General features: G+C 42.3%; 1 protein-coding gene across 1 annotated transcript; it reads left to right on the top strand.

Moving 5' to 3' along the window:
- The first annotated feature begins 470 nt into the window (after positions 1-470).
- On the top strand, positions 471-7,364 carry SRD5A2 (steroid 5 alpha-reductase 2). The gene is made up of 5 exons (XM_004711151.1): positions 471-496; positions 1,223-1,386; positions 2,092-2,193; positions 4,960-5,110; positions 7,298-7,364. The coding sequence occupies exons 1-5, from the start codon at positions 471-473 to the stop codon at positions 7,362-7,364; spliced, it is 510 nt and encodes a 169-aa protein (XP_004711208.1).
- The last annotated feature ends 4,298 nt before the right edge of the window (positions 7,365-11,662 follow it).

Genomic DNA, 11,662 nt, shown 5'->3' with positions numbered 1-11,662 from the left:
CCACGATTCCATTCTTAGAAATATTTTTCAAATTCATCTGTTTGGATGGCTGACAGCACCTCCCTCATTTTTCTTCACCCCTTCTGCGTCTTGAAATAGCTGTTCTTTCATGTCCCTTTTCGTTTGTGGAAGCAAAAAGAGGTCACATGGAGTGAGGTCAGGTGAGTAAGGTGTGTGGGACAACAGAGGCATGCTGTTTTTCACCCAAAACTGGATGCCAGGGATGGCTGTGTGAGTAGGTGCATTGTCATGGTGGCAAAACCAGTCCTCCGTGTGCCATAAATCAGGCCCTTTTTGTTGCACACTGTTACATAATCTTTTCAGAACCTTTAAATAGAAAGCTTGATTAACCTGGTGGAATGAACTCCCAATGCACTATGAGTAGACATTTTCCTCCATTTGGGAGATTGACAAATGCCTAGAATGAGGTTTGTCATCAATCAACATTTCATCTATTTTGAAACGAGGAAATGACTGGTACACTTGAGTTTTTCCGGTAGCGCTGCCCTTGCAAGCTGTGTTCAACATCACAACAGTTTCTGTGGCATTTTTCCTGAGCAGGAAACAAAATTTCACAGCCACACACTGTTCTCTTACATTTGTCATCACAGAAAACAAGGTTAGAGCAAAACTGCCTTTAGGAAAAATTCACTGTGACCAGAGAGAACCTTCCCAGGTGATGCCACTGAGTGCACTAACTCAGAGCGAGTTGCTTGATGTTCATTCAGGGGGAACAATGCGTAATTATGAAAGCTCTTCCACTGGGGTATTTTTTTTCCATTTGGGGGGTACTCCTCATATTCTAAGCACATGGTGGATGATTGCTACCAAAATGCCATTCCATTGTTACTTGGGATAAGCCAGGATTTACATTTCTCCCAATACAAAGTAGATTTCACTTATAGATTTATGTAAAGCTCATCTCCAATCCAGGGCCATAGAAACAAATGCATTAACTACTGAGTGAGGAGAGTATTTGCTTCTTGAGGCTGCTATGAGGATACAACACAATAAGAAAATCTTGGTGACTGTCAATAATAGTGCAATAGCATAAATGCTTGCTCTAGAACCAGTGTTCTTTCATTCTACATTTTTAAGGGAAAATTGCTTTTAAAAATTAGGTTGAAGTGTTATCCATTTGAAACTTTCCCCTCTTGTTGTTTGACTATTATTTTAATGTATTTGTATCATATATTTTAACCTGTCTTTCCATATTTTCCAGGACATTCATTTACTCATTGCTCACTAGAGGGAGGCTTTATCCAGTTGAAATCTTTTTCAAAAGCCTTATTTTCTGTCTTGGAAATGGATTCCTTCAAGGCCACCATCTGATTTATTGTGCTGAATATCCTTCTAACTGGCACACAGATATAAGATTTGGCTTGGGTAAGCATATTTGATCCCTTCTCCCACTCCACCTAATATCCCCCCTGGAATTCTAAGTCACTCACCAGCGTCATTTCTCTGCATACTACTGCACTAGTAAATGATTCTATTCTTCCTGTATTCTACCCCTATGCTAGTCTTTTCTCTATAGCAGGCAGAGAAATTAAATACACACACACAGACACACACTGATTCCCATCTCAAAATTCCCTAGAGCAGTGGTTCTCAAGCTTCCTAATGCTGTGACCCTTTAATACAGTTCCTCATGTTGTGGTGACTCCCCAGCCATCAAATTATTTTAGTTGCTACTTCAGCACTGTAATTTTGCTACTGTTATGAATTGGGAAACCCCTGTGAAAGGGTCATTTGAGCCCCAAAGGGGTCGTGACCCACAGGTTGAGAACCGCTGCCCTAGAGGTCTTCCATTACTGACATTTAGGCTTAACTACATATTTCTAACTATTGCCTATGAAACATAACTACGTAATTTATGCCTCCGTTTATGAAGCATCATGGCCCCTCTACCCAAACTTAGGGCCAGGGCTAATTGCCTCACCAGGTATTTTCTTGGAGTGGGGTGTGGCGCACCATTCTTAGAATTAGAAATGAAATGCACATCCTTTCATTTTCAGAAAAAAAAATTTGCTGTAGGAAAAACAAAATTTGAGTAAAATTTTGACTCCCCACCCCCTCTTTTTTACCAAGGTGTCTTCATATTTATTTTGGGAATGGTAATCAACATTCATAGTGACTATATTATGCGCCAGCTCAGGAAGCCTGGAGAAACCACCTATAGGATTCCACAAGGTAATATCTCTCGATCCTCCTGATTCCCATTCTTCCTTTTTATTTGTATTTGTATATGAGCAATTGATGGTCTGTTCCACGTGGTCTTGTTAACATTGAGCTTGTTCATCATCTCTCTCCTCGCCAAAAACAAACCAAACTCACTGCCATTGGGTCTATCCCAACTCATGGTGATCTTCTAGGACATGGTAGAACTGCCCCGGTGGGTTTCTGAAATGAACCCTGTATGCGTTCAAAAGGCTTCCTCTTTCTTCCACAGAGACCCTGGTGGTTTTGATTGGCTGACCTTGTGGTTAGCATCCCAATAAGTAATCACCGCACCACGAGGGCTCTTTTTGTCTTTCCATATCGTCAGTTTGCTTCGTAGTATTTTATCTGGTGAGGCCCATCGATGTCACTGCCATTTATTCTGCTGGGAAAAAAAAATATTTGCAATGAAAAAGTTATTGGTTTTGAACATTTGTATCGTGCGATCTCTGGTGTCAGTTCTATAACCAAGGCCATATTTTCCAACTACTGATGCTTTTTTTTTAGTTTCAATTGTATTTTAGTCATTAGTTATTTATTTAGTTTAAAAAATATAACATTATTTTTCAACAGTTTTATTGGCACCTAGTCCACATTTCATACCATTTAATAGTTCAATCGTTCAATCATTTCAAGAAGAATTGTACAATCATCACCACAATTAATTCAGAACATCCCCCCCCACCATTAGTTAAATCGCTTTTAAAATGAGTTGTGGAATCACAATCAGTTCTAGTGCTCCCTGTCCCCTGCAGTCACTAGTTATTATTAATGGATCTTGATGGCATGTTTGATCTATTAGAATTGGTGAAGTTGATGAAAGCCTTCAATTTCTTCATCTTTGGCTTTAGTGGTTGCTGTGTAAATTTGAATAACAGTCATAGTAGCTTATCCTCCTTCGAGGCGTATGGATATTATCCTATACCTGACAGCATTGTACTTCAAGATAGACCTTGAAATGTTTTACCACGAATGCGATTCCATTTCTTGTCTATTTGTCATTCTGAGCATAGTCAATCCTATGGATACCCAATTCAAAATGGCTTTGCCAGTCCATTTCAACGTGCTAGTGCCTAGTGCCTTCATGCATTCCATTTTATTTTTGATGGTTTCCAATTTTCCTGGAGTCATACATCACACTTTCCACTTTCTGATTATTAATAGATGTTTGCAGCAGTTTCTTTTTATTTTAAGTCATGCACATCAATACATGAAAATCCTGAGTTAGTCCATTCATGCCGTTAAAGTTGACTCTAATTTGAGGAAGCAGCTTTTTCTGGCTCCCAGTTTGAGCACCCTCCAACCTGAGGGGACCAGCTCTCGGCGTGTATCAGACTAGGCTTCACTTCTCATCACAATGTTTTCACTGGCCAGTCTTTTAGAGGTAGTTTATCAAGTTCTTCTGCTTAGACTATCTTGTCTGGAAGCCCTCCCCCCCCCCAAACCATCATGTGACATAGTAGAGTTGTCTCACAGGGTTTCCTAGACTTCAAATCCTTATAGAGAAGTCGGCGGCCTCATCTTTCTCTAGGAGAGTAGCTGGCATATGTCAAACATTGCCTTTACAGTTAGTAGCTCCGTGGTTAACCCATCGAGCTCTTTTGTATAATGATAGAAAGAAAAAAAAAATGTTCTGGTGAAACTTTCCCAGTTTAGCAGGGGTTAAAAAAAATCTTGGATGTGAATATATTTAACATCATTAGAAATGTGCTTCTTATCTAGATACAATTAAAAATCATTTGATTAGGGGCACATACAATTCTTATCACAATCCATACATACATCAATTGTGTAAAGCACATTTGTACATTCATTGTCCTCATCATTCTCAAAACATTTGCTCTCCACCTAAGCCCCTGGCATCAGTTCCTCTAGATACCATTTTAAAGAGCAGAAATATCAATAGTCTTTCTAAAAATCACTTAATTCAGTTGGATGGAAAATGAAATATTTTAAATCAGAAATCTCACCAGCTTCTTGCAGATTGGAGCTTCTAATCCCCACTTTAAGCTTGATTAGGTGGGAGAGAAAATGCTAGGAATCCAGTCCACTGCTGATGACCAGATTCCAACTCATAGCAATCCCATACAGGGCTTCTGAGGAGCAGAGAGCAGAGAGCCTCTGTTTTCTCTCATGGAGTGACTGGTGGGTTTGAACTACTGACTTTGCAGTTAGCAGTCCACAGCTTCCCCAACAGCACTACCAGAGCTCCAAATGCAAATAGAGAATATACTTATTTCTTTTAAAAATATATAATTTCCCAAAGCTAGTGTTAGAGAGTTGAATGAAAGTCACCAAGCAGTTGGACTAGTGGGTCCAACTAGATTCCCGGATGTTCCAAGGTCAGTAGGTGGTTGTTGCTTTGTTTTCTTTCTCATGAGAGTATTCCACGAAACTCCTAGGGCTGGGAGGTGAGTCCAGCACCATGTATTCTGGCTTGCCTTATTTGTCTCGGAACAAAGTAACAAAACAAAAAAGCACTGCCAGGAAGTCATGCAGAATGACCTAGTAGGGCAGAGCAGAACTGCTTTTAGGGTTTCTGAGTGTAAATCTTTAAGGGGGAGCAGAAACCCTCACTATATCCTTGGGAGGGGCTGGTGGGTTTGAACCCCTGCCCTCGTGGTTAGCAAACTAATGCTTAGGTCACAGCACCACCAGAACCCTTTGGACGAAAACAGGGCACTCTGAAGTCTAAATGACTCAAGGTGATGGTTGTATTTTCACCTCTTCTGACTGCAGGTGGACTGTTCACATATGTCTCGGGAGCCAATTACCTCGGGGAGATCATTGAGTGGATGGGCTTTGCCCTGGCTACGTGGTCCCTTCCAGCACTGGCATTTGCCGTTTTCTCATTCTGCTTCCTTGGGCTACGAGCTTTTCACCATCACAGGTAAATGTTTCAATCAAGGGAGTGACTGCTATATAGATTTTTTTGCCCCCAAGCCCATGGAATCAGATTTCAAAACCTACGATTAAAAAAAACACAACTATTAATTCTGGTCAAGTAGACAGAATAATTTATATGGGCAAATTCTGATTTTTGTAGGCTGTCAGGGAAGTTGTAATTTATCGGGTTAACAGTAGGAACAGGTTCGCTTTTTTCTTTTTGAATTTCAAAGAGCAAGAGTCAGCCTATGTACACATACAGAGGCATGTGTGTGTTTCTGGGAAGCAGTGTGCCCACATACAGTCAGTGGGCCCAGGTTTGGTGGTTTCTTTGTGGGCTTACCCGGAATTGGATACTGGTTGACATAACGGTTAAGGTGAACAAGTAAAACTTTTTTCATTTCATTGTTTTTCAATCATTTCCCTTGGCTGCATTTCTCACAGTGGGTCCCTGGGTGAGGACCACGGCCAGTGGTCATTAAGCTTCATGGCTGTTTCTGAAGCAAGACCTGAGCTGAGAACTGCGGGGCAAAGCACTAGCCGCGCAGTTGCTATTTTGGGCTGCTATTTTTCATTCCAGGTGTGGTACTAACAATTCCGGTAATCACAGAGCTCAGGAAATTCCAGAAGGATTATCTTCCCTGGAACCTATGTAATACCAGGACTTTATTTTAATCTTCTTCTTTCCTCCCCCACTCAGTAAATCATAGCCAGTTTGGCTTTCTGGGAAGGTAGGGTAAGCAGTGGGTTGTGCGGTGTGATTTCAGGACTGCACCATCTGCTGGGAGATGCTAGAATTACAGGGTTGCACCTCCTTCCCTCCAATAGCCTGAACTACCTCTTTCCTAACTCGTCCATCAGAGACTCTGAGGGAGAAAGATGAGGCTTTCAAACACCAGAAAGATGGACAGCCGCAGAAATCCAAAGGCGGGCAGTTCTACTGTGTCCTGTAGGGTTTCTGTGAGTCGGAACTGACTGGATGACCGTTGAGTTTTATGGTTTGAAGAATGCTTGGAAGGGAAAGCCCACATACTAAGTGTTTTATCGTGAATCTCAGATCTCTTCTCTACAGTGGAACCCTGGGAGCATAGTCATTACACATTGGGCCACTAACTGTAAGGTCAGGGGTTCAGAACCACCGGCAAGGTGTTGCTCCGTGGGAGAAAGATGAGGCTTCCCACTTGCACAAAGAGTTAGTCTCGGGAACTCCCACGGGCAGTTACCCTCTTCTACAGGGTCACTATGAGTCGTATGGACTCGATGACTGAGTTGTGTTTGGTGTTTTTTTTTTGCCACCCCCTAAAATGGCTTTCCAAAACAGGGGAGCAGACGTAGAATTAAAGCCCAAGAGACCCCTTTACTGTAATCAAAGTGTTTCAGCCTAACAGCTGGTTTTATAGCTTGAAGGTTAAACTCAGAGTAGAAGGTTCTTATTCTTCAGCGTAGGCTTGACCCAGCAACCCAGGCCTGTCAGAAATGATTGAAACCACAGCTCTCCCATGGCTTCTCCACTGCATGTGGTGGGGAAGGGTGGAAGAAGGGGTCCTTAGTTCGTAAGCGAGTAAGGGTCCTGGTTCTCAGTGCCCACCAGAGCTGGACCTGGAGAAGAAGGGGGTGGCTGGAGGTCGGGTGAGAATTGCAGGTCAGGGAGGCAGCAATTCCACCAGAAATTTCCATCTGGGGCAACAACAACAGGCCCCGAATGTGTCGTATTCTATTCCGTCAGTTGGCCCCAGAAGGCATCTTCTTTTAGAGTTGTCTCCCAATTCAGACCATAAAGTACTTCATCGTCTTGACTCTAACCGGCACACTGCCAGTTTTATTTCGTGAACAGGACTAAGGTAACTAAAGAAAGACAGCTTTCATAAAGCTACAGCAACATTTTCTTGGCATGCCCACGCTTCATAAAAGGATATTTTCCTGGGGAACTCTCAGGCGTTTGGGGTCGACCTTGGTGTGGTCCTGGGGTCTGCTGTGCATTCCCCGGCTCAATTCCAAAGGGCAGAGACTCTTTGGTTATTTCACTCCCTATATATTCACCAGAGAACTAAGAAACTTGAAACATGATAAAAGCTACATTGCAGCAAGGAGAAACAAAATGGACAAATGACTCAAGTAAGTGGAGGTTGGCTTGTCACAGGATCTCAGACGTGAAATCTCAGCTCCTCACCCATGCTTTTCTCTCTTTTAGGTTCTACCTCAAGGTTTTTAAGGATTACCCCAGATCTAGGAAAGCCCTCATCCCATTTATCTTTTAAAGAAACCAGAGTTTAAAAGGGACTACAGCCACCACAATACCAATGAAAATCATCAGGCTGCTAACCTAGCCTCATCACTTTCCAAGTCACGCCTGTGCACATCACCGTTGGCCTCCTGGTGTGCTGATGGTTGGCCCAGCCATGCTGAATGGTGCCTCCCCTCCTGTCACGACTCGACAACAAGGTCTCTTTCCACAGGACACACCCCCTTCTAGCTCTTCCTTGTGCAGAGTGACGCCCTTTCCCTACCTTTACCCATGTTGTTGCTGGAGCCACGAAAGTGTTTGTGAAGGGCAATGTTTGTGGGCCTTGTAAAAGTACAGGCCGTCCTTGGGTTATGAGTGTCTGACAGATGCATAACTTGTAGTTAAGATCAGCCTGGGGGGGGGGGAGATCAGCCTCCGGAAAGCCGGTTAGTTCCAGGTCCGACATACAACCGCCCATAAGAATCACAAAGGGGTGCAATTTGCAACGCACATCCACACATTATAATTGTTCTAAAGTGGATGGTGGGGACAGTGATCCTGCACGACTCTTCTTAAGATGATTGAATTGTGTGACCTATGAATTATATGCCAATAAAATTATTAAAAGCATTATTTTGAAATGTTTTTGCTATCAGTTGAAATTGACTCAATGGCAGCGAGTTTGGTTTTTAGGCTAATTTTATGTTCAACTTTTGGAGGAACTGTTGAATTTTTTTCCATATCGGATATCCCTTTTTAGAGTCTCATCAGCAATGGATGAGCAATATTCCCAAATCCTTTCCAATCACTTTTCTTCTTATTTTTCTAATAATTGTCATCCTGATGGGCATGGGTATCTCACTGTGACTTTGATTTCCGTTTTGATAGTGACTAATAACCCTGAACATCTCTCATGTGTTTTTTTGATTAATTTAAGTCATTTGCCCATTTTTAAATTGGATCACTTGTATTTTGTTATTGTTAAGTTGTAGTAATCTTAATCTTTTTATTGAACGATGATCAAATATGTGATTATAAAATATTTCTCGCATACTGTAGATTGTCTCTTTGCTTTCTTATTAAAGGCTTTTGATTAATGCACACACACACAGAATTATGATTGTTGTCAGGTGCCACCGAGTTGGTACTACCTCGTAGTGACCCTCTGTACAACCGAATAGAGTGGGCCTACACCTTCCTCACAATTGTTGTGTGTGAGCCCATTGTGGCAGCCACTGAGTCAACCCATCTTGTTGAAGGCCTTCCTCTTTTAGGACATTGTGATTATTATCATTATTAATATGCTAAAGGTGTTTTAGTTTCTGGAAGTGTTTCTTTGTTTTTATGTGCAGAAAGGTACATGCATACTTTATACTACCCTGTTTCCCTGAAAATAAGACAGTGTCTTATATTAATTTTTGCTCCCAAAGATGCGCTAGGTCTTATTTTCAGGGGATATCTTATTTTTGCATGAAGAAGAATACGGTACACATTCATTGTTGAGCAACCAAAAAAGGAAATTGATTACCTGTATACGGTACGGTAGTAGTTGTCATCACAAACCAGCATAGCCAGACAAACTGTGAATCCTATGGTATCAAGAATTTCTTGTTACTACCATTATTTCCATGAATGACAATCTATGATACAATTACTCATTTATTCAATGACAGTCATGTCATCATCTTCTGGAACATCATCATAACAATCCAAACCTTTATTTTGGGGGAGGTCTTATTTTTTTGGGAATGTCTCATATTTCAGCGAGAGGTAGGTCTTATTTTCGGGGGATGTCTTACTTTCAGGGAAACAGGGTAAGACAAACACTTGACTAACTGACAGTAGATAATGTACAACTTTGACTTAAGGAAAGATTTAGAAACAGAACTCATTTGTCTTTTAAACCTATACAAAGTAGACAGGATTTAAATTCAGAAGCCACACAGGTCCAGAGCAAACCTACACTCCCAATAAAGCTACCCAATCAACACTTCCTTTTCTTTTGTCAGTTACGAAAGCTGTGAGATGATCAAGAGGACCTTACCAACGAGCCCACCCCACACTACTGCAAGTGCAACGATGCATTGACCCCATTTCAAATCTGAGCCGCTGTCTTCTTGAAGACCTCGCAGTCCTCATTAGAGATGCCATAGTCAGATCCATGCAGGGTATGAGGAAGGTTGGGTTTTAATGATCACGAGGAAAAAGATGTGACGCTGGAGCTATTGACCGGAAAAGGGGTCATTTCAACTGACCCTGCAAAAGCTCACATTCTGGGAAATGGTTGGGAATGCCCAAATAGCGTGAGACACTGTCAACGAAGAGGGAGTCATGAATAAGTTTGTCTCGTGCTTGCCTCAGGAGATGTCAGCAAAGACGGGGAAGTGCATCTGAAGCAACGAGCGACTTACCTCTGTGGCACGTTAGCCTCAAACTCTTTGGAGCCTGCTCAAGGTGGCTGCGCCGGGAGGTAGTTTGAGCACGAACCATCAACACTCTTGAGTGTATAAGTCCCGCTAGTTCTATGTGAGCGGGACAACTTATTTTGTTTGCCTCAGAATGTGAGTCACACATATTTTGACCTGTTTTTCACATTCAGTTTCCAAAAAAAAAAAAAAATTTTTTTTAAATCAAGAAGCTTCTTCATAAAACTCTGGGGTTCCAGTTTCCTTGAGCAGTTGGGAGGATCTGACCAAGGTGAGCGTATGTTCTCTCAGAAGAGCTGAGATTAAATAGAAAGTCCCAAGCAGCTGGGAGCTGGGGTGCTGGGTATAAACAACATATGAATGTGCTTGTCTCATCAGGCCTAGGCTTGGGACAAGCACTGGCAACACTGAGCAAGCACTCTGGAGACATGGATCCCACTTTGATCAGATACAGGGCCAAGTACAGGAATTCACTCTGTAAGACTCATAGGAAACTTAAACAACCTGAGAATTTGGGGATTGCTGAAAAAGCACACATTATAACCATAGGAATGCGAATTTGTGTTGTTCATGAACTACTTTTCAAACGGCGCATGTTAAGATCCCGGGATATCTGGAGATTTTTGCAAGACCCAGAGCTGAGATTTTAGCTCCTCTCCCTTCTTTCTTTTGCTCTTTTCTTTCTGTTCTAGCATGGCTTTCCTTCTCCTTTTCGCTCTTCATTTTGACAAGCTGGAATGAGACATTCTGAGCTGAAGACAGAGAAGTGTGTGTTACAGAACTTCTCAATTACAGCCCAGAAGCCCCAGGAGGAGCAATAAAGGTCTAGGCAAAGGTGCGAGGGTTCTATGCCACCACCAGTGTTCAGGAATCTGCAGGGGAACAAAAGCACACCCAATAAAATACATCTTAAGATGTAGCGCGGGCTCTTTGGAATCAAAGACTTCTAGCTCTCTTTGCATCATTGAAAGGTGCCTTCCATCCTTCCATATGATTTTCCCCCTATGACCATGTAAAAATGGAGGCCAGTCCTTAGAATGTAATAAAAAGCCCAAACCAAATCCTTTTTCCTTGCGTCAATTCCAACTCAGGGCGACTCTTCGTGTTACAAAGTAGAATGCTCCGTAGCGTGTTCTTGGCTGCCATCTTTATGGAAACACTCCACTGGAGTTTTCCCCCACCGTGCAGCTGGGTGGGTCCAAACTGTCAACCAGTTCTGTTAATAGGTGATCACAAAGCATTTGCACGCAGGCACCTCCTGAAATAGAATAATCAAACACAGGACCAGTTGATTCTGTCTCATAAGGAGCAGGTAGGAAAGAGTAGAATTGTTTCTTATGCTTTCTGAGACTGAGGATCTTTATGGGCGCAGACAACCTCATCTTTCTCCCTCTCTGAGGCTGGTGGCTCGAAGCTCAACACTTAACCCACTGCACCACCAGGGACCCTTGAAATAGAATCAGTGCTCAATCACTGGCAACTACTATTTGTCAGACCATGTTTCATTCCGTTTATAAAAGGTCGCTATGAGTTAAAACCTATTCTATGGTCAGTCCTAACACTCTCACTGCCATTGAGTCCATGCCGACTCATAGTGACCCTATAGGTCAGGGTAGAACTGCCCCCAGGGTGCAGCTGGTAGTTTCGAATTGCCAACGTTGCCTACAACTACGCTGCCATGGAAATTTACGTCCCCAAAAATCAGCTATCGGATTCCATTTGACAGGCAACTAATGTTTTAAGTTTGTGTGCTCTGTTTGTTTTTCCTGTTTGCCAAGGAGAAAACTATTGCACAATGATATATTTCTGCCACTGGAAAGTGGTATCTGGAATTTTATTTTGGCCATCCCTGATTTATGGGGTAGCTTACATATTTGGACCGGAGGGAAAACAAAACAAAACAAAA

This window comes from Echinops telfairi, unplaced genomic scaffold, assembly GCF_000313985.2.
Source record: "Echinops telfairi isolate 266 unplaced genomic scaffold, ASM31398v2 ScPeMD7_10;HRSCAF=50, whole genome shotgun sequence".
In the NCBI taxonomy this organism is placed as follows: Eukaryota; Metazoa; Chordata; class Mammalia; order Afrosoricida; family Tenrecidae; genus Echinops; species Echinops telfairi.
The sequence above is the reverse complement of the archived record's forward strand: the minus strand, read 5'-3'. Positions and strand labels throughout refer to the sequence as shown.